This window comes from Budorcas taxicolor, chromosome 1 (assembly GCF_023091745.1).
Source record: "Budorcas taxicolor isolate Tak-1 chromosome 1, Takin1.1, whole genome shotgun sequence".
NCBI lineage: Eukaryota > Metazoa > Chordata > Mammalia > Artiodactyla > Bovidae > Budorcas > Budorcas taxicolor.
Window position 1 is genome coordinate 135435811 of NC_068910.1, and position 23762 is coordinate 135459572.

The 23762-nt window shown below is 37.9% G+C and overlaps 1 protein-coding gene across 1 annotated transcript in view; it reads right to left on the reverse strand.

The window, feature by feature from the left end:
* Positions 1-16796: 16796 nt before the first annotated feature.
* UBXN7 (UBX domain protein 7) overlaps positions 16797-23762 on the reverse strand; it is a 49241-nt gene continuing 42275 nt past the window's right edge. The window contains exons 9-11 of the mRNA XM_052644196.1: positions 18945-19338; positions 18746-18825; positions 16797-17465 (exon numbers count right to left, since the gene is read on the reverse strand). Of these exons, the coding sequence (XP_052500156.1) occupies positions 17304-17465; positions 18746-18825; positions 18945-19338 (636 nt within the window). The 3' untranslated portion in view covers positions 16797-17303. The remainder of the gene's footprint in view (positions 17466-18745; positions 18826-18944; positions 19339-23762) is intronic.

Below are 23762 nucleotides of genomic sequence, written 5' to 3' on the forward strand. Positions count from 1 at the left end.
GAGGACAGTGTCCTGGAACCAATGGAAGCAGGGTCATGTAGCTCTGTTACTGGGACTGACAGGTAGGGGAAACCCCCAGAGCACAGGGCGGGGTGTCATCCTCTTGCTTTGTCCTTGAAAAGTTGTCATTTTCAAGGTGTCCATTGTCACTACTTCCATTCAACATCGTACAGGGGATCTTTTCCAGTGCAATAAAATAAAAAGCAGCAAAAGCCACAGATACGAAAGAAAGAAGTAAGAATGTCATTAGTCACAGGTAACATGATTATCTGCATGGAAAATTATAAGGAATCTATTAAAAAGTTACTACAATGAACAGGTGAGTTTAGCAAGGTTACCAAATAAAAAATTAAATACACAAAAATCAGTTGTATTTCTCTATATAAGCAATGATAAATTATAAAATTTAAAAGAATATTTATAATAGCATAAAATATTAATAGAAAATACAGATAAATTTAACAAAATCTGTGCAAGACCTGTACACTAGAAATTATAAAACATTGCTGAGAAAAAGAAAACCCAAATAAATGCAGAGATAAACATGCTCACGAATCAAGACTCAATATCAATGCAACCTCAGTCAAAATCCTACTAGAGGTTTGTTGTAGAAATTGGCAAGCTGAATCTAAATTTACATGGAAAAGCAAAGAACCTAGATTTTTCAAAACAATTTTGAAAAGAAGAGCAAAGTTGGAGGACTTATATCATGTGATTTTAAGACAAATAAAGCTACAGTAATCCCACAGTGAAGTAATGGTGTATACAGACATACGGACCACTGAGACAGACTGAAGAATTCAGAAATAAAGTTATACACATATGATCAAATGATTTTTGAAAAAGATATTTTAGTGGGAAAAGGAGAATCTCTTCAACAAATGATCCTGGAACAAAAATATGTATTTTGCCTATTACTGGAAACCTTATTCAATATTTACCTTGAAGTGGACCATGGGATCTAAAATCTAATACAAATTTTTTTTTAAATAGAGAAAATCATTGGGATTTTGGATTAGATAAAGATTTGTTAGATAGAATACAAAAAGGGTAATCTATAAAAAGTGAAAAATGACTTCAAAATTAAAAATTTTTGCTCTTCAAAACTACCATTCAGGGGAGTTGCCTGGTTGCCTAGTGGTTAAGGATTCTGAGCTTTCACTTCTGTAGCCTGGGTTCAATCCCTGGTCAGGGTACTGAGACTCCTCCACAAGTCATGCGGCAGAAAAAATCCCCCCAAAACAAAAACACAATAAGCTACTGATATATGCAACAACATGGATGAATCTCAAAGGTATCTTGCTAAATGAATGAAGCCAGAAAACTACTCAGTGTATGATTCTGTTTATATGAACTTCTAGAAAAGGCAGGACTATAGTCTAGTGATGGGATCAGTTGTTGCCAGGTGCTGGGAATAGAAGAGGGGGATTAATATAAGGGACACAAGGAAAATTTTTGAGGTGATAGAAATGTTCTATATCCAGATTCTGGTGAATACCACAACTACATATATTGGCAAAACTCACCAAATTACTCTTAAAATTTGTGAATTTTATATTTTAATTATATATCAATAAAATTGATTAAAAATTAAAATATTGTGTCCAGATAGGTTGAAAAATGCCTCCTCTACACCGTTACTTTTAGCCATTTCTCCCTTTTAAATTTTCACTGATCTGTGAATTTTTTATGTATATGAATTAGAATAGGATTAGTATTTGGTAGACTCAGGTCAGTGTGAATCTGAAAAACCCTATACCATGACATCTCCAAGAAGTGGTTTGTTGCCACTTTGCAATTCAGTTACATGTCTGTCTCAGCTTAAGGCTCTTGACACTCCTCTCCTAACAGACAGCTTTGCCCATAATCAGAATATATGTGTGGATCAGAGCCTCCACCCCAATCTCCCTTTTACATATAAACATATAAATAAATATATAATATTTCAGAGTTAAAGAATTAAGCATAATGTATATATTTGCCCTTACTAGTTGTGTGGAATAATTGAACAACATCCATGTAAACACAACTGGTTTACAAAATGGATTCTTACCGCTAAGAAATATTACTATCATCTTCCAGTACTCCTTCCTGGGAAAGACTATCCTAAATTTTAATTTTATCATACCTTTTTAAAAATGGTTTTACAAATTATGAACTTAATTAAAAACAAACAAACCACCTTAATTAGCCTAGGATTTTTTATTTGTCCAGACTTCATCTTTTATAGAGACTGGTGTCAGACACAGCATTGAGAAGGCCATTTGGGTGGGGTGCGAAGGGGTGGGGTGCTCTTGTGCTGTCGGCCCCCACCTCCCACATTCCCCAGCCTCCACAGTCCTTGGTGATCTTTACTTCCCCTAATCTCAGAGCCCAAACATCTCAGCGGCTCCTCCCAGCAGGGAATTTCCTGATGCCATTGCTAATATTTTAGTGGGATGAGTTGCCTTCACCATGTGCCCTCTCCACTGGGTTTTTGCTCTCTAAGCCATATTTCTCACAGTGAGTAAAATAACTTGTCCCTGATACAAGCAAGTTCAGATCTCTGTGGAGGGGGGGCACACGTTGGAGCAGATGGGAGTAGGATATGGAGGAACAGTGGCCCTTTCCCCAGAGATACAAGAGGCCTAGAGGGAAGGGGAGGCACCAGGGATCAGGAGGGATGGCGTGTCCCTTCCCCTACCCCATCCCCCAGCGGACCACCACGGAGCCATCTTTTTCTGAAGTAGTCCTCCAAGTTGATATGGTACCAGCTGTTTCCTCCCTAGGTTTGTGGTCAGGAGACAGGGCGCCTGTAAGGTAACAACTCCTCACCCCCAACAGTTTGTGATGCAGCCTCCCGCTGGGCTCTCAGTGTGTCTCCAATCCAGGGTGAACTAACCTATCCAGGCTGTTAGTAAGTTAACTTACATACCTCCCAGATGACTCACATTTTGTTAGGGGCCCAAGAAAGAACTGGTGTGTGGCTGGACTTGGAGACACACTCTCTGGCTGGGAGAAACTTCTGTTCAGGAATACCTTCAGCTGCCTTTGAATCATTCCACATGAGTAAGGCCTGTCTAGACATAGATCACTGACTTGGACAAACCCCTAATCTCTTCTATGGACGTATTTCCAATCTGGAGTTTTAGAAGGGAAACTAGGGGGTTCCCTGGTGGTCCAGTGGCTAAGACCTCACGCTACCAATGCAGGGGGCCCACGTTCCATCTCTGATCAGAAAACTAGACCCCACAGGCCAACTGAAAAGATCCCTCATGCCACAAGGAAGATCAAAGGTCCCACGTGCTGTAACTAAGACCCGGTGCAGCTAAATAAATAACTAAGGGAAAGGAAAAGATATGAACATGCAGAGGAAAACTAAATTGAGCATGGCCTTTGGGATGAGTGGGATTCAGAGGATCCTGGCTGTCCTACTTCTCCACTCAAAGCACTTGTGCTGCTGCGGCATCTCACAGGGCAGTGGCTCAGTTTGAATTTCACTTCCTCCCTCTGACTTTGTTCCTCTAGAAATCACAATATTTCTAGAAATGCTTCCATAAATGTGAGCCAGATTAGCAGAGTTTGGCTAATTGGATACGTGAAGAGACAAGCCGGGTCATAAGGTCAAACTACAACCAGACCTTAGGGGAGGCCCTGATCTAAGCTGAGATCTGGGGTAAGTGAACAACTCATTAGCTAGATGTCTGGGTAACAGTTTTAAGTGATCAGCTAAGTCATACAGAAGAGCTTGTAAATTCTGTGTGTCTCTAGATCTACCTTACTTATTACTTAGCCAGCCTTTTTATCATTCTTTCATCAGTCAAATATTATATTAAGTGACCACTGTCTGCCAAGGCACTATTCACTCTGGTGAACCAGAGACAATCTCTTCTCTTGAGGAACTTAAAGTCTGGTGGGGACACTAACCAGGCAATGAGCAAGTACTGAGCAGAACTGTCCAACTGAAGGTGTGATGGAAGCACCGAGGATTGCCTAATTCTGCCTGCAGAAGCATGCAGAGCCTCCTGGAGGAAGTGCTATCCAAACTAACACTTGACAACAAGGTATCAGATGGGCAAAGTTTGGAAGGGAAAAGTATTCTAAGCATGTGTAAAGGTTTGAAGTTGATAGACTGAGGCAGAGAGATGTTAAATTGCCTGAAGTCATACAGAGCTCAGCGGCTGAGGCAGGTATCCTCTGGATTAGAAGTTTGTGCTTTTAAAAGCTAGACCAAACTATTAGCTGGCCATCCCCTCACTGGGCCCTTTCATTTCTGCTTACCTGCTTCCAGTGGCAAGAATCAGGATGAGAGACAGAGAACCTGGAAAAGGGCTCCGTGTTCAGAGTGGGCTTAAACTCCTGTGGCCTCAGCTGGGACTCCTGCAGGGCTGGAATGCAGGTTGTTCTTTCAGGATGCCTACAATGGGCCAGGGAGGCACTGTTTATATGCAGAGGTCACCCAGGCGGGTGCATGGTGTGGAGACATGCCCCCACAATACTGCCTACAGGTCTCCATCAGGGAAGCTTTCCTCTTCTGAAGAGCCCTCTCCTGATGACCCACCCTCTGCTCATTTTCATGTGACGCTAAGAAAGGAACCAGGAAGCATGGCCTCGTGAGCTGAAATGCCTTAGTGAGTCAGAGGATGGTACCCGTGAGAAATATCTTATCCTCCCTTCTTTCCCAAGTAGCAACAGTGTTTCACACACTATCTGCCCATATCTGTTTCACTCTCTGCAGTTTGGGCTCTGAAAAAAACAGCACCAAGCAGGGCAATCATTTTTTTCCTTATCACCTCCCTTACTTTGCTCTTCGCTGTGCTTCCTTTAATAGCTTTTTAACTTTCTAACTTTCAAGCTCCAGGCCACCATCATCTTGTACCACCATTTTAATAGTATAACAGTATTTGCTATAAGTAAGCCATTGGGTTCAGAACAGAAATACCTTCTAAAATCTGAATGATATCTGACAGTTTGCCATCAAATCATTCTAATTGCCTAACTGACATGTTCTGGTAGCTCAGCGCCTGCAATGCAGGAGACCCCAGTTTGATCCCTGGCTTGGGAAGATCCCCTAGAGAAGGGATAAGCTACCTACTTTAGTTTCCTTGGGCTTCCCTAGTGGCTAAGATGGTAAAGAATATGCCTGCAATGCAGGAGACCTGGGTTTGATCCCTGGGTTGGGAAGATTCCCTGGAGAAGGGAACAGCTACCCACTCCAGCATTTTTGCCTGGAGAATTCCATGGACAGAGAAGCCTGGCGGGCTATAGTCCATGGGTTCCCAGAGTCGGACAGGACTGAATAACTTTCACTTTCTTTCATGAGATGTTCTAACAGATACTGTATGTAAAATCCTTTTGCTGAAATGCAAGAAAATGAGAGGGCTTGCATCTTATGCTGTGAGAGGAACCTTGCCTCTTACTTCTCAAAATAAACTTGTGAGGTAGGTATCATTTTGTAAATGAGAAACTGAGGCCCAGATTATTAGAGGCTCAGTGAAATACGCAAATTCACATAGCTAATAGGTATTTGCAGCAGAAACTGAGACCCAGATCTCTTAGATGCCAAAGCACTTTAGCATTGCCTCCAAGAAGCTAGTTGGAATTTGGGTTGGGAAAAAAAATCTCAAGTATCAATGCATGGGGCTATAGAGTGTAGTTAGATGACATAGGATCATTTCCCCAAACTCACTCACTGTTACTCTGAGCAAGTCAAATTCCTCTGGGCTATAATCTCTTCATATGCATGATGAAGCTAATCTAATACTTATTTTACTTAAGTCTGTTGTGAAGATCTAATGGATAGTTTGTGAATGTGTTTTATAAGGTGAATAATGTTTGTTCTTAATATAAAGCTTTGTGAGTCCTCAGCCTAGTATCTTCTATCAAAATTCAATTCTCTGGGTGACATAAGAATTCACTTGGGCTCTAAATGATTCCCTTTTATCATGAAAATGGAAACTGGATCCTATTTAATGAACTTTCCCAGAGTGGCTTACCAGCTTTTGTGTCAGGTACATATACATCTGCATGCACAGAAATTTCATAGAAAGCATAGAAAGCTTATATACAGTTTAAAGGAATATTAATAACATAATTTTCCTTCTCATACATATGCACCAAGGGTGTTCTCAGTATTGTTTTCATCATTAGTAGAATCTCTGTGCAGTGACTCCAGCCAGTGCATGAATTCATTCATTAATCAAGCGATTCCTGAGTTCCTACCGTGTTCTAAGCTCTATGCTAGATTCTGAGTCTACAGAGCAGAGTAAGATACAGCAGTCCCTGCTCTCATGAATCTCAACTGTGGGGGAAGAGGCATATAAACAGCATAGGTAAGTAAAAATGAAGTGGAAAGTGGCAAAGATTTTTTAAACAGGACATGAAAAGCAGGGACCATGAAGACTGATAAATGGAACTTAAAATCTAAAGAACCACTTTCAAAAGACATTATTGAGAGTGAAAAAGCAAACTACAGATAGGAAAAAACATTCACAATATATATGACAAAGGTCTCATGCCTGGAACTATAAAGAACTCCTACAAACCAGTGAAGAAAAAGACAAAAACCAGTAAAAACTGGGCAAATGACTTCAGCAGGCACTTCTCAAAAAGGATCACCAAATAGCCAATTAGTACATGAAAAGCTCTAACTCATTAAGAAAAGGCAAATTAAAACCACGATGGATACTACCAAACACCTACTGGAATGGCTTAAATTAAAAATATTGGTAAGAATGTGAAGCAACTGCAATGGAACATTGCTGGTGGGAGTGTAAATTAGTATGACCACTTTGGTTAACTGTTTGACAGTATCATTTACCAACTATGACATAGCTATTCCCATCCTAGGTATGCTCCAGCAAAGGAAAATGCTGGAATTTGACTTTAACACCTTAAAGAGCTAAACTTAGTTTAGGCTGGTGAGGGCAGTTTAAGTCTTTGTTCCTTAAATTTGTGACAAATAATTCAATGATTAATCTTATGAACAAGACTTCTTTTAGAAACTATATACTTGCTATAAACATACTAAGTAAGGCCAGCTTAGGTCAAATTCTTCATTCCCTTTTAGTAAGACCTCTATGGTCACAGAGGCCTGGTCACTGCTGTGACAGAACATTATCTTTTTGCAGATATGTTAATGATATTAGAGGTTGGCTCTATTAAGAGGCACAGCTACTAATTATCACTTGGTTGGTGATACTTCTACGGGGAAGCAAACAGGAATCCAGGGAGGGCATAAATTAATGGGGCCTGGGTGGGAAAACTATTTGCCTAATGCCATAAAAGGCTTCCCAAGGCTGAAAGGCTTTCAAAAACAGAATAGATGTTCCATCCTCAACTGGAGGTGGGATTTGAGCAAGGAATAAAGGAAGCTGAGAAGATGGAATTCACTGGTAGAAGGGAAAAGGAAAAGATGATTACAATCAGGCCAGTCTTTCCCAAATAAGAGTGACAGACTCATCAGCTTCCTTGTGGGTGGGTTTCAGCCTCAACTGACAGCTGACTAAATAAGGAAGCACATTTTCCTTAACTGGAGAGAGAAAAAAGGAAGATAAAAAATGTTGAAAGAGTTGCCATTTATACCAGTTCACTGAAGAGGAAGTCTGGGATTTTTTCCCCTTTTTTTCTTCATTAGTATAAAAATGTAACAAATACTCAAATTAAGCTTCCATCTCCAACATCACACTGAAACTGTTCTTAGTCTCCAATGACTTCTTGACTATTAAACACTTGACCCTAGACAGAATTAGACATAGTTGGCGACTAGATGCTTCTTGAACATTCTCACTCTTGGCTCCCTTGACAGCTCACTCTGGTGTTTCTCCTCCTCCACGGGTCACACCTCCTAGACTGGGCCTCTTCATGTTGGTTATCTCCAGGCCTGGGTTCTGGACCATGTTCTCTTTCTCCCTAGTGACCTCATTCTTTCTCATGGCTCTAAACTCCATCTGTAACACTGATGATTTCTAAAATCTCCTAAGTTCAGTTCACCTCTCCTCCAAGTATCAATCATGTGTTCAACATGCTGTACTACACCTGCACTTGGAAGTGCCACAGTGAACACATCCAAAATGATTTTCCCACTAAATCTGCTTGATCCACCAGTCTTTCTGTCTCGGGAATGACATCACTACCTACCCACTGCCTGAAACGTGTCACTCTTGATTTCTCTTTCCCTCACTGCCCCACATCTAATCCAACAGTTGTCTTTACATTTTTACTTTAAAATGCATCATACACTACACCGCAGCTCCATTGCTATTACTCTAGTCCAGGCAATTTCCACTTTGTACCCTAATCACTGCAACAGTCTCTTTTCCAGTTTATCTTCACATTCACGGCTTCTCATTAAACTATGAACAGTACATGTACTCTTTACCAGGCCTAATGTGTTGTATGATCTGGCTTCTACATATTTTATGCCACTCCCTTTGCTTACTACATGCCAGACACACTGGCCTTCCCTCAATACCTCAGACACATCAAGAACTTTCCTGCTCCACAGCCCTTATACCTGTTCGCCTTGGAAATTTTCCTGCTTTTAGCATGGGCCCCTTTTTCATCCTTCCTGTCAGCCTAAAAGTTGACTCCCCAACATATTATTTAAAGCAGAATTCTCTACTGGCTCCTGTCCCGGTTCTGTTCATAGTGTTTGAATAAAATGTTATTTTTTTCATTTGTTTACCATCTGTATTCCTCACTGAAAAGGAGGTTCTCTGAGGGCAGGAACTGTGTCTGTTTTGCTCATCACAATCTCTGTAACTCTTGGCTTTTCTCCCATTAATTTAGTAATTACTTTTTTCCTTCACCTAAGCTGAGTCCTTAGTCATTAGTCACTGTTGGTCTGAAAGACTAGACTCTATGTGACGTATTCATTGGACTGCCAATACGTCAAATATATAGTTTCCTTACAATGCTATCTAACCCAACAATTTCATGAACAGTTCAGCCAACACTCATAGAGCTTTTATCATGAATGTTCAACATATAACTAAGAGTAGAGAAGAAGCTAACAAATGTTACCCTTGATACAAGAATGATGAACTAACCTTTGTCAGTAAACATCAGTGTCCTCAACATGAGAACATGAGGGCAAGCAAACCCGAATTGTATTAACAAAAGTATCAACAGTACCCAGTCTTACCTCACAAAAACAGTAACGCAAAAAAACTAATACTGAAAAGTTTTTGATTTTATTTCCAAGATCAAATATTACAACAGGACATTTACATGTATTTATAAAAAAATGCAGCAGTTGAATTTATAGATCAGAGGTTTCCTTGAGTTTGGTCCCTCTCTCAGCACAGTGAGCTGATGTCTTCGAAAGACTCCCTTCCCTCCCCCACCCTAAATGTCCCACCGCCCCCTCCCCAATTCAAGTTGCAGTATCAATATAAAGTAACTGGGTACAACACAGCAAGAATATTCACAATTTGGTACAGCCAAAACCAGAGGATCACCAAGAGAAAGATCCTCATTTTAGAAATTATTTACCTATAGACTATGTGTATCTATAGATATCACACCCAGTTATCTAAGATTTCCCTGGTTTTAGAGCAAGTGGAAGTTCCATTGAGTCTTAGCCAGCAGTTACAGCTCTGCTTTATCTAACAGCATGTTTTTCTCCTCCTACAAGTTTATATTTTGTATGGTCTCCTTATGTCTTCAAATTTAAGGCTTTCCCTAGCACCTTTATGATCTCTTACTAGATATACAGGAGGGTCTGTCAAGTGTCTTGAACAAAAAAATTTAGTGGATGATCCTGTCGCCCCTTTCTCACTGGTCCCAAAGCCTTCTTCCCACTCTTGAGAAGAAGTGCAGAAACAAATGATCTCTCCTAGCACCATGGGATTAAAGCCCTGAAAATTGAGAACTATATGTTATGTGCATTTTAGGGAGCACTTGCCAGAAACACTACAATAGGAGCACTGTCTCTGTCCATTACCTTCTTGGATTCAATAACCAAGTTACACTACAGTTTAAATTTAGAGCTTGTCCTGCATTAACAATGCAAATCTCACTGAGACCACCACTTTATCCAGAATAAGTTGAGTATACAAATATCCCAGGGAATTTCTAAATTCCGTTAGAAACTGCTTGAGAACACTAAAGCAAATACCCTAAGTTGACTTCACTCAAGTCCCCACCCACCCTCGTCCCTATCCCCAAATTCCATTCCTTGATTAACTTCTCCGAATAAGATGGGAAGTGAGGTTTGGAAAATGACATGAAAAATGTTGAAAAAACACAATAGTGAAGACACCAGAATTGGACATTCCAGATGATTCAAAACGCAGTTAAAACTGAACTCATACAAAGCATGCAGAGAAGCCTACAAACACTCCTGAGAGTTTCCATGGAACAATCAATACCTACTCTCTTTCTTAAAAGGTTAAAATAATAATAATAAAGACACCAGATGATTAGAAGTTGTTAACAATCAAAAGGAAAACCGTTCTTAAAAAAAAGATTCTTAAAGGAGTGAATAAAATTATTTCTAAGATTCATGCCAAAGCTTGGCTGGAAGCCCCTCAAAATCCAAGTATCATATAAGCATCAACCTGTACTCATTTCTCTACAACTAAGACTAGAGGATTATCTCACAGCTTTACTGTCTGTCTCCCAGCAAGTTATAAATAGTCTTTCCAAATCTAAGGGACAAACCTAGGAAAGGAACAAGGCCCAAGTCCCCAAATAGGTAAGATAAACAGCCACTACAAGCTTATTATTAATTAGCTGAAATGTGGAGGTCACATACTACTTTCATTCTAATTAGCAGGTAAGAGGGGATTTTCTGGTGGCACTGGTCACTCCATGTGAGGTTTAACTTACAGGGCAGTTAAATTATCAAAAAGTTACTGTTAAGAGCATATGATTAGTGTCAAAATCCTATTTATATTTTGAATCACACCATTTATTGATATTTTTCATTATTAAGAACACAGAAGCTTGAGAAAAGCATACTATAAAACCATTTTGTTGAAAACAGAAAGATATCCAACTGAGCATCAACACTCCAATGTCATTAACTTGAATATGTCCTGGTGACACGTACTAGAGTCAGCGACCTTGACAAAGGAAAAAAAAAAAAGCAGAATGGCAGGGAATGGTTCCAGACCAAGAATTTCTCTCCCTTATCAGTTAAGATGCCCATATTGAGTCTATGAAAAAAAACAAATAGAAAAGACTTTAAGAAGGGGAGAATTCAATTCCAAGTCAGAATTTATCTAATGATTTGAAATGTTTCCCATTTTATTTACCATTTCTAATAAATGAGTGATTCATGGTGGCCGAGTTAGAGTAATAATTTCTTTCAATGGAGATAAAATTTTTCTTACATTAATTAGAGCTTATTCTTCCAATCTATAAACCCAAGTGACTTTATAAGGGATATAAAATCTTAGGGCATTTTGATCTCTGTAGAGGAAACACTATTAAGCAAACAACAAAAACTTGTTGTTTGGTGCAACAGAATTAAGTACAACAAGGCAAATGTCCATATTTATAGATTAATATGTGATTGTTCTTAGGCAAAATACTACCATCATTATTTATATCTCTAATCCTACAAGTAAGTCTGGTTATCTTTTGAAAATGCTTTACAGAAATACTAAATTATGTTTTATTAAGGTAGTTCATATTAGATTGCTCAACTGTACTTTGAGATCATATGTCAAAGAAAAGCCTGTACCAAAACTATTATGTTTATGAGAAAGACTGAGATTCTAAGCAATACAACAGCATTCCATAAGCTAAAGAAGGGGGAAGGGTATCATGGACTAGCTATCCTATACTTGGAATAAGGATTCCTATGTAGAGAGAGAGTTATAAAAAATGATGTTTGCCTCAAATTCTTTCCTGGTATATTAATTTATAAAAAATGAAAAGTTATTAAAAGTCAGAAATGGAATTTCTTAAACATATCCAATTTCATTAAAAATCATGACATTTTCTGAGAACAGATGTCAAAAATCAAGAATAGAATGGAAACGTAAAGAGAAAGTTGTATTAAAAGATTTTCTAATTAAGGGTCTCATTACATTCAATAATTTAATCACACAATCACTTCATGGGAAAACTACCAAGCTCATCATAATCTCTATTTAAAAAAAGGCTAAGATTCTAATCTGTCTCTCTAGCAGGACTGACACATAGGTGAATCAAAGACCGAAACAGCCATCACTGAAATACAGAATTTCGACATATCAGGAGAAACCACCACACTGGCTTGGTGTTCTATGTTGGTTATTTTCAGTACTACAGAACATTTTTACCACTATTCTAAAATGTATACAGTGTAATACTAAGTTTCATGGCAAGACAGTAAGTAAAATGCTAAGCAAGGCAAATAAATGAAGTTAAATATTCAAAGTACACAGCTGTCCTTAAGTGGCTTTTATCAAGGCTTATGTTTATTGGAAAACTGCTATGTTCACCAGAAGGGTGGGTTCTTCTTACTATCATTTAGTTTTACACAAGACTTTACTTACTCATCAACCTCCATTCCGTGATTTACTATTGAGTAATACTTCTGAGTACTATTTACTCTCTCTCTTTGGCTCTAAATGAAAGAGACCCAGAAAGACAGAAAATGACACCACGGAGATACACTCTATGGGATAAGAAATATTTTTAAAAGTCAACCTAATTCGATCCTGAAAAACCTGTTTCTGTCAAAACCAAGTGAATTCTACAATTTACACAAATCAATTTCCTAACAACTGCTTAGTCAGTAAACTGCTTTGTTTAAGCACACATAAAGAATTAAATTTAACTCTGGCTGTCAGTGAAATGATTGGTTATTACATTTTAGTCACACTCAACACTGATTAGGAAGACAGCATTAAGTTTTAATTAAAAGTAATGAATTGTGTTTAAAACGTCACTAGGAAACCTGAAACTATTATACTCTCCTTCTGGAGATTTCAATCATCACAGAATGGGTAGATCAAGTTACTGGACAAATGAAACCTGGACACAGGGAAAAAAGCAAGAACTGATTAACAAGAATACTTTAGATTACTCTAGGGATTAATATATAAAATAAAAGGAGGAGACTCAAGAGCATTAAATTTTGGAGTGGAGAGGATTCAGAGATAATATAATTCAGTGGTCTACAATCTGTGGGTTCCCAGAGTCTCTGGAAAGGGTCTGCAGTTCCACAGGCACACTTATATTTTCTCCACCATACTTAACCCCACAACTCCCCACCACTGCCAGATTTTAATGTTACAAGCCCTTTTACTTGAACAGACTAAGAACTATTGATCTAGTCCAATTCTCTGTTAATTAGAGGCAGAGATGTAACCCAAGTATACTTTATACCTACATACAGTGCCCCTTCTGCATATAATATACAATACATTTAATGTGTACCCGGGAAAAGAAATTAAATCTTCCCTTTCCAGTAGCAAGTGGCTCCCTCTGGTATTTTCCTAAATGTCCAAAAGAGATCCCTGCTAGCATAAATCTTTAATCCTGGGATCAATACTTCTTTCCTAGTAATGCCTTATTGTTATATGTCACACCCTAAATCTAGCAGTTTCAAAAGCTGGTACTAAAGAATACAGGGGAATCAAAAGAAAACGTGTTTTGCCACTTTTCAGTTTTATTTCCCTAAATAAAACTTACACTATTCTTTACCTTTTCTAAACTTCTATTGTAATTATGGTTCAGACTCAGGAAAGTAAGTGTTTACATGTTCTATTATCTCATGTGTAGTGTGTCTCTCCAACTGGATAAAACAGGCAGGAAGCAGATCTTAGATTAAGGTTTTTCCAACTTTGATTAAGGACTCAAATAACTGTTAACTTACAGAGTCAAGGAAGTAGAATTTTATAGAAGATTTTAAAATACACACACAGAATGTTCAACAATCTAATATAGACGGGATATAGAAAAGATAATTGTATCTTTTCTGAAAAATGGTAAAAAAAAAAAGTTCATAAAATTCTTTTTTATCCTTTTCATTTTTTTCTTGGCAAATAGTGCCATAGTTATTTTCCTTTCACATTTTCATCAGTGCATCATTTTTTAAAAACAATTGGTAATCAGCTGCTGAAAATAATGGTGTAAATAAGACTATATAGGCATAGTACAAATCTCACGAGCTTTAAGGAAACAAAACCAAATAACCTACAGAGCCAAACAATGAGAAGATAACCTTTTGAACAAATTGATTCCTGTTGTAGGAGACCACAGCACGGGAGTGAAAAAAAGCATGAATGCCAGCTCTGATTTTGCCACTTACTAGCTGTGACATCCTGAACAAGTTCTCTGAACTTCAATTTTCTTACTTATCTATAAAATGGGGAAAATATGCATTCTGTGGAGTCCTTAGGGAGATTAAAGAAGAAAATGCACATGAAGTACTTAGTACTCGTTAGTTACTCAAAATTACTTTCCTGTTCTTCCCCCATTTGGCTATTCTCTTCTCTGGTCCCTTCATAAATCAAATTCAAATGATTTCCTGTTACTTTCCTCCCTACTAATTTTCATTTCATCTCCATATACTTGTCTTCTGTCATTTACTCTCATCAAAGCCTAGCTTGTTCTTTTCCTTCCTACCTTTTAAGGTCTCTTTCAAGCTGTTTCCAACACCTATGAGGAGTGACTATTTTTACCTAATCTTACTAACTTCATTTTATCTATTCAATAAAACCTCTCCTCCAAAGAGCTAAGGAATTTGCAGAGGAAATGACTTACTAATAAAGTGTATTAAGTTCTTGAACAAAGCACAATCCATACTCTTCCTGTGTACAATTCATAATGCCTTCCTTGTAGGCCTGTATACCAAACCCAGGATAATTACACTCCTGCCTCAGAATAAAATAAAATCCTCTACCTCTTATACTCTAAAAACCCCTGTTTTATTTAAGTTGGATCAATATCTCATGCCCCATCTCTTTGATATGCTTACTTATATCACTTTGATGTGGTCATCTCATAGTAATCAAAGTTGAAAAAGTTACTTTGGTTTCTTATACATGGATATGCCAGAGCTGAGCTTATCAGAAAGAACTACATCTTATCATTAATGAACATGTTGTCTTAAGTTTTCTAGATATGTTTTACAAAGAGAAACTAGTAGGGAAAAGAATGAAACAGAATCCTATGGGGAAAATTCTTGACTTCATATTTTTAACAGATTTGGACTTTAGCTGTGACTCTGCTGAGAGTGGAGATAGGTGCCCTCACAGCACCAAAGCTGAGCATAACCTCACCTCGTACCCTGTGCCTCCCTGAATTTTTAGATTTTTGACCTTGTCTATGACCAATAGTTTTTTTTAACCCTCTAATGCACCTTTGTATATAGCTCTGTTCTTCAGATAGCAAGTATATTATCCAAGTTCAGAGAAACAACTGAGGAATTAACATGAAAACCATGCTTCCTCAATAAATCAGAAGCTGCTAGTTAGCCTCGAGAGCCTATGAAAATACACCAAAGTGGTATTACTCAGTCACCAATCTAAAGAGAGAACTTTGACTCAAGGTATAAATGAAATTGTAATTATATAAATATATTTATAAATATTTATACAATTATATACTTATACATAAGCACTTACACAGACTTAGAAAAAAATGTAAGAACATTAATTCAAAAGGACTCACTGAAGAATAAACAGAATTTTCCATGATTTCCTTGAGGACATACATAACTCATTCTTTAGGGAGGGTCCCTCAAAGTCCAACCATTAGAAACCGTATTCTCTAATTGTGTACTAGCAACACACAAGCATCTTTTTTTTTTAATCCCCCAGTTGCCAAGAGAGTGATCTTAATAAAATAGATGGGAACCTAAAGGTCTCTGAGTAATAGCAATTTATGTTCCTCAAGTAGAATAATCAATCAATCAAAATCCCAATCAACAAAACAGGTTCACTCTGTATTATGATTTTATAACAAGTTAAAGTTCTGATTTTGCCACCAGAATTACTACTACCCGTTCAGAGGACTCTAAAGCTCAAAATAAGAATTGAGCATAATGTGAAGCTGGTAAGTCTAATCGTATTACAGATTCAAGACGACCTCTTCTAAATAACACTGAAAAAAGCGCTCACCAACTACAATTTGAATGTGGCTTTTGTTGGCAGAAAAAACTCACACCCGAAAATTACAGGTAATCTTCCCCACTTCCATTACTAAATGTTGTCTTATGAACTGATTTTAAAGGTCCTCCTATTAGAGCTAAGTTTTCAGTTTTGATACCTTTTGTAAAAAACTGCATGAGGAATTAAGCTCATTCAATCACCAGAGCCTTTCAGAGACAGTTCCAACCAAGGGTAAAAGATAAATCATTATTTCTAACCAAAGGAACATGGTTAGCAACTCTCAGCTTCAACTTCTTTTTCCCCCAGGGCATACATTAAGTATGCCTTAAAGCACATAGGACAATCAATAACCATAGTGGTTACAACTACAAGCCATTGTACTCATGATTACTGAACAGCTGCCTTCCTATAGATCACTTGTGGACCCAAACAATGGAAGGGCCAAAGGAATTAATATGCTGTACTGGCAAAAACAGCAAGTACCTTCCTATTCTAGTCACCACAACGTGCTCACAAAATGTCCATTCCAAGATTAGCAGGATCAAGATAGTTTATAGAGTAATAACGAAGAAAGCTGTCTCAGGCTAGGATATTGAAAGCCACTCCATGCTACTCACCCTAATTTAACACTCTTTCTGTCAAGAACACATATCATGGAAATAATTCTAGATGGCAGTTCTTTGAGAAAAATATTAAATATAATGAGCAGTAATTATAAAGGATGCTTCTTCCATGTAAACAAAAGCCTGGGCACTTTGTTACGTGGTATTTCCTACATGAACAACAAAACAAAACATGTGTTAAGAGAATTTCTTCTCCCTACTAAAAAAGGGCTTACAAAACAGAGAGGCTGTTCTTATTCTGAATCTGGCCATTCCTTTACCAAAGGAGTCTGAAGAGTAACATTTCATTTGATCCCCTAAAAGTGCTGTGTAAGAGACCACTTATTGGAACACACATTTCCTGCTGCCAGTACTAGGAGGTCTTATCCTAACACTTCCATTTGGTCACCAGATTAGGTAAGAAAGAGAGAAAAAAGTAGGAAAAAGAAGGAAATGGGAGAGGAGGAAAAAAAGGCGTTGGGGGGGGGGGTAGGGCGGGAGGTGAGGCTGATTACAGGAGAGAACAAGAAACAGAAAAGAAGGCAGGTGACTTGCTTGCCCAACTTTGGCTCTATGGTCCTATGAGCCAAAATGCATACTCAGTGACATGGTATCTCACAGAAAAAGGGAAAAAAAGGGGTAAGCTGAGAGAGGTCAGGCCATGATGTTAATTTCTTTCCTGTACAAAGACAGTCTCTTGAGGACAAAGGCCTGCCTCCTGTAATGTAATATCATAGTCCAGATGAGAGAGTTTCCTCCGAGGGAAATTGGTGAGAAGTTCAAAACGTTCATTTGGATATCCTTTAGACTGGACATGCTTCACCAAAGCCTATGAAAAACAAGAGAAAAGACAAAGCTGTTAAATGGGAACACAAGACAGAACATAATGAATAATTAAAAAATACACAATATTCATTTTTATATCAGATAAGATGTAAGTTTAAGTTATAAAAACTGAAGCTTACTCTTGTAGAAATGGCAATATAACACTTTGCATGGGGAGATACTAAACCTGTACTCAATAATTAATAGCCAGTAAATGACATTGAAGTGTTCAGGGTTATTACTGTCTCATCAATAAACAAACCTAATTTCTGTTTATAAAATTATTATCCTCATTTTTAAACATTTCATTAGTTTTCCTTCCTGCTATTTATCAGGGAAGATACATCCTTCATCCTATCTTGTCAGTTGTGCACTGAATCCTTTGCCTTCTCTTGCCATGCCACCACCACAAACTATTCTTTTACATGTATCTTCAACATCTTTTCTACAGATGCTTCCCATCAGACTTAAACATGCTTAGTCTCTCCTTCAATCATCTTTTCCCCTGATTGCTGCTCACTCCTCACTCTAGATTCAAAACCAATCTTCTCAAAAAAGTGGTCTATACTTGTATTCATTGTTTCATCTCCCATTCCTTTCCAATTACTAGACTAGGAGACATTCTAGGTATTAACACCAGAGGCTAGGGCCTGCCTGCATTCATCACAGTCTTTAAGAGTCTAATTATTTTCAGCCACAGCAATGGCCAGGTATAAACACTTGACCCAAGGAGGATTCATTCATAGGCTAATCTAAACAAGTCAGATTCATTCTCTTTTCCAGGAGTTGAAAAACACAAAAGAAAGGCTTATCAGCTATGGACTCTAGAGGAAAAGCTCTCAATACATCCCTATTACGGATTATGTACAGGCTGTTTTCCAACAGTCATCAGAATACAGAGAGAAGAATGGTATGAAGCAGAGAATCACAAGTGGGAAACTCAACAGGCCCCACAAGAGAAACACACAGAAAATAGTCATGGTTCTTAACTACTAGGAAATCCAGGAGGCCCCACTACAGTCTTTAAATAAACCTCACTCCTTTTCCAGGTAATAATTTCAGTTGGGTTTCTATTGCAAGCAGCTATGGAACAGAGAAGCCTTGACTAGAACAGACTATGCAAGATGCCCAAGATAAGGTGGGGAGGAAATAAAGCAGTGAGAATTAAAGATTCACCACAGTGAAGTTTCCAGTTAGAGACCTAACCAACACCCATATCAAAGAATCATCAAGCAAATTACACCAATTAGTTTTTCTGCTTCAAGTAAATTAGATATAACTTACTAGTAGTTTAGCTTGCTCTGGAAGAGTGATTTGTTCCCTTTTTCCATCTGGATACCGCAACATCAGCTGTGCTTTTGGTCCTAAAGAAAGGGTTAAAAAAAATATATATATAGCTGTGTGACAGAACACTAATTTAAACAAATAATTCTCTTCAGTAATATTAAAGTTTTAAGTAAAGGAAGTTTAAAATATGACCCACCATTTACATCAATGCCCTCTACTATTCCATCTGATTTTTCAGGTGACATCTCCAATATTTCTGAATCCATGACTGGCAATCCTTGGTGGTTTGTGGCTGTTCCAGGCTCAGTTCTGGCAGGGGGCTCAGTCATTGACCTTCTGTTCTCCTCTTTTCTATGCCCCAAATCTTTGTGGGGAGACTTTCTAGACTTGGCAAGATTCTCTATCTCCTCCTCTTCATCAGAGCCACAAACAGATATGAACTCCTCACTGCCAGAAAAAAGTTCAGATTCAGATTCTTCATCTGAGCGGCTATCCTGTTTTGTCTGTGTGGAATCAAAATGTGTCTCTTGTAAGGAGGCTCTGATGGCAGCTTCTAGCTGACTGTCTTCACTTGCATCTATAAGGCTCTCCTGCAAGATGCAGTCATACAACATGGGTAGAAAGAAAAAGAAAACAGTTAAACCAAAAAAATAATCAAGTCAAATAGGGCATGGGAAATCAAACAGTCAGCTTGCCATTATTATTGTCTGCTGGATGTATCTCTTCTACTAAATTTTAAGCTATTTGAGGGCAACAACTTTGTCTTAAACAGCCAAGTTGGAATGGCATTTTAAACACAAAAATAAAAACTGTCACACCATCTGGCACAATGATTGCAAGCACAGGACTTGGCAGGATGTGGGGTGGGGGAAATCAAAGTGAATAAAATCAAGAAAACAACTTATTCCTTGCCCAGAACAAGACATGAATTAAGGTTTTAAATATAAAAGTCAAAACATGAGTCTTTAACATGACTAAGCACAAAGAAAGATGTCTATCTTGCTCACTAACCAGCACTGCTTTGGCACACAGAAGGCTATCAGTAAATAAATAACTTAGTAATGATCATTTTACAAAAAAATCTAACAGTCAGATCTTTAACATTCAAACAAAACAAAATACTGTATAAAAAATATGAAAAAACAACTACATTTTTCCAAACTTAATTTCAATGAAGGTTCTCATTGTGACCGACCACAAAAAGCGACTTTCAACAGTTCTCCCCGTGGAAAAGTCCTACTGTCACAGATTTCACTAAACTTGTTGAATCGCAAAACAGGCATTACTAGAGTGAATCCAAACTATACAAAAAGATTTTTTACGACAGTCAAAAGCTGAACACTGGATATTTTATGATATAAAGGAACTACAGTTAATTTTCTGCGGGTATGTTAGGGATACTGTGATTATTTCTAAAAATAAAAAGAATCTTTTATCTTTTAAAGATACATGCCAAAGAATTAATAATAAATAAAACAATGAATCCTGAGATTTGCTTCAAAGGACGGGGTATAGCTGAAACAAGACTCACCACAAGTTGTTAATGACTGAAATTAGTTAATGGACACACAGAAGCTCAATAAACTCCTTCTGTTCTAAAATTTTCCACAATAAAAAGTTCAGGTTGCTAACAAAAATCTAAAGGAGTTTCAATTTAGCTTACCCTATCTGCCAATAACATAAAAAAATTTTTTTTTTAAATTTTAAGGCAACTTAAGGCTAATTTGGGGCTTCCCTGGTGGCTCAGAGGTTAAAGTGTCTGCCTGGAATGCAGGAGACCTGGGTTTGATCCCTGGGTTGGGAAGATCCCCTGGAGAAGGAAATGGCAACCCACTCCAGTACTCTTGCCTGGAGAATCCCATGGAGGGAGGAGCCTGGTAGGCTACAGTCCATGGGGCCGCAAAGAGTCGGACACGACTGAGCGACTTTACTTACTTACTTAAGGCTAATTTAGCACCAAAAAATATATATAAATTGGACTTTCCTGGTGGCTTAGAGGGTAAAGCATCTGCCTGCAATGCAGGAGACCTGGGTTCGATTCCTGGGTTGGGAAGATCCCCTGGAGAAGTATATGGCACCCCACTCCAGTATTCTTGCCTGGAAAATCCCATGGATGGAGGAGCCTGGAAGGCTGCAGTCCATGGGGTCGCTGAGGGTTGGACACGACTGAGCGACTTCACTTTCACTTTTCACTTTCAAGCATTGGAGAAGGAAATGGCAACCCACTCTAGTGTTCTTGCCTGGAGAATCCCAGGGACGGGGAAGCCTGGTGGGCTGCCGTCTATGGGGTCGCACAGAGTTGGACACTGAAGCGACTTAGTCCACGGGTCACAAAGAGTCGGACAGGACTGAGTGAGTTCACTTTCACTCACTTTCACTAAGGCTAATTTAGCACCAAATATATATATAAATAAATAAAAAGGCAAGTAGATGTACCCATGTGACCAGCAATGGCTTAAGTGAACTGTAGGTTTAAAATAATGGTATTACACAGCATGCAGCTTGATTTTAAAGACTGCCACCATAGTAGATACTGCTGGCTTCCTATTCAACATTCATTCTCCTCTGATTCCTAACTTACAAGATCCTACTTCTATTTAACTTTGTACTTGAGGCAGATAATATGGTTTTCTTTTTTAGTGAACTCCATTGGTTGGTTGTCTAACATTAAACCAACTTTGCATTCCTGAGCTAAAACCCACTTGGTTAGGATGCACTGCTTTTTTATAAACTGCTTGGTTGAATACACTGCTTTTTTATAAATCAGACTCATTTATGAAAATTTTGTCAAGAATTTTTGTATCCCTGTTAATAAGGGTTATTGGTTTAATTTCTTTGTCTTTTGTTTTCCTTGTAAAACAAAGCTCAGTTTTTGGTTTTGGTTTTGATATCAAGTTAATGCTGGCCTCACAATGAACTAGGCAGTATTTCTTCCCCTTTGGTTTCCTGGAAGAGTTTGTGTAGAATTAGCATTATTTCTTCCTTAAAAATTAAAGACATTTACCAGGGAAGCCACCTGGGCATAGTTTTCTTTGTGGAAGTTTTAAACTACAAATTCAATTTAATTAATAGATATATTAATAGGACTATTCAGGTATCTGTTTTTCCTTTAATGAGCTTTAGCAGGTTGTGTCTTCTTAGGAATTTGTCCTTTTTACCTAAAGGGTCAAGTATTTGACATAAAGTTATTCACTGTATTACTTATTATTTCTTCAATAACTGTAATATCTATATGGATGGCTCCTCTCCCAATCCTGTAATTGGTAATTTGTGGCTTTTTTCCCCTGACCATCTGACTAGAGGCTTACCAATTTTATTGACTTTCTAAAAAACAAGCTTCTGGTTTCATTTAATTTTTTCTTTTGTTTTCTAAGTTACTGGTTGATCTTTGTTCTTTCCCCTTTTCTTTCTGCATAGTTTGGGTTTGATTTAATTTTTTTCTGTGTGGGTCCTTTTTCATCTCATTTAAGATGGAAACTTAAGTCATTAATTTGAGGCTTTCTTTTTTAATACAGGCACTTAGTTATTCACTTTCTCTGTAAGTGATGCTTTAGTTCCATTCCACAATTTTTTTTTAGCTGCAAGGGAAACTGGTAAATGCAATTTTTTAGTGGGGCATGCTTCCTTTTATAGACACAATTAGGATCTTTGCTTCCTTATTAAAAGGTACCTCAACGGTGTCCAAGCAACTGTGTCCAGCAAAAATAAGCAGAATTCTTTATCTGTGGCTGTTTATCTTTGTAATAAAGATATCACCTCTTTTCTCCTTGTCCATTAGACTGTGATATTGGGAGCACAGCATCTATACCATAATCATGAGGACAAAAGCCAAGACTAAGGATGGAAGTGGGGGGAGAAAAAGAGAAAGAACCTGGTTCCTTGATGACATCCACAGCAGTCAAGTCCTAGACTGCTTCCCTCTGAACTTCTTATTGAGAAAAGATGTCTTCCTTGTTTAAGCTATTATGTGTTGCAGTTTCTCTTGTACAGAGTTGATCAGAATTTAAGTCAGAGAATTATTTAGTTCAGAAGTGGGGTCTGAGGTACTAGTCACCCAAATAAGCCCTATGTAATTGTCCAATTTTATGGCCCCACTCTTTTCCCTACCAAGTTCCTTAACTTTTATAAGACATCTGGTGAAATATTAAACCAAATTTATGTTGTAATTCAGCAACTCAAAAGCTCAGGCTCTGGATTTTGACAATTTCAGCCTATGATTGCAAAAGATGAGAAAACCCTCTCAGCGAAGTCACAGAAACTTCCTGGATTTTTTGATGTCTTAAAAAAGAATTCTACTTAAGTAAAATTCATGAGTAATGGAGGAGGAAAAATGAATTCTATACAAACCCTTGGCAAGTATTCATAGCCTCTCCTTAAATGTGCACTTTACTTTCAGTAATAATTTAAGGAACTGTTTCATTATTGCATGGTACTAGACTACTAAAGTCAGATTCTCTATAATTAATTCCATCCTCACTGCCATCAAACCCAAATAGTTCCTATAATCAATGAAAGATTCCCACAACTTTGAAGGTCTCTTACTTAAAACTAATTTTGCTATCAATTATCAAGTAGGTCTGCCTAGTAATAGCATATTATAGAATTAAATATAGAAATAATCTTTAGGTGGGCCTGAGAGCTAGGGCCTAAAGCTATGTAATCAGAAATAATGCCCAACTACACCACGAGAGATGTTCTAGCAAAAATATCATTTCTGCTGCTGCTTAAACATGGATTCCAACAGTCCAAACAGTACTGCCTCTCAAAACGTGGGTTTCTCTGTTACTGGGCTCACAGGTGAGCTGCCCTGCTCAGTGTTAAACATTCACATTGTTCAGTTCTAAATCCAGGCCTTAGGTCCCATGCCTGACCCTGGTGGCAAGTGAGAGTGGAAATACGAATCTTGCAATTTCACTGAGAAGAAAGAACCCTTATGTGGGAAACTATCAAAATGTAAGATGCTGTACAGCCACATATTTTAACTGTCTGCCACTTACATTATTATCTTTACCAT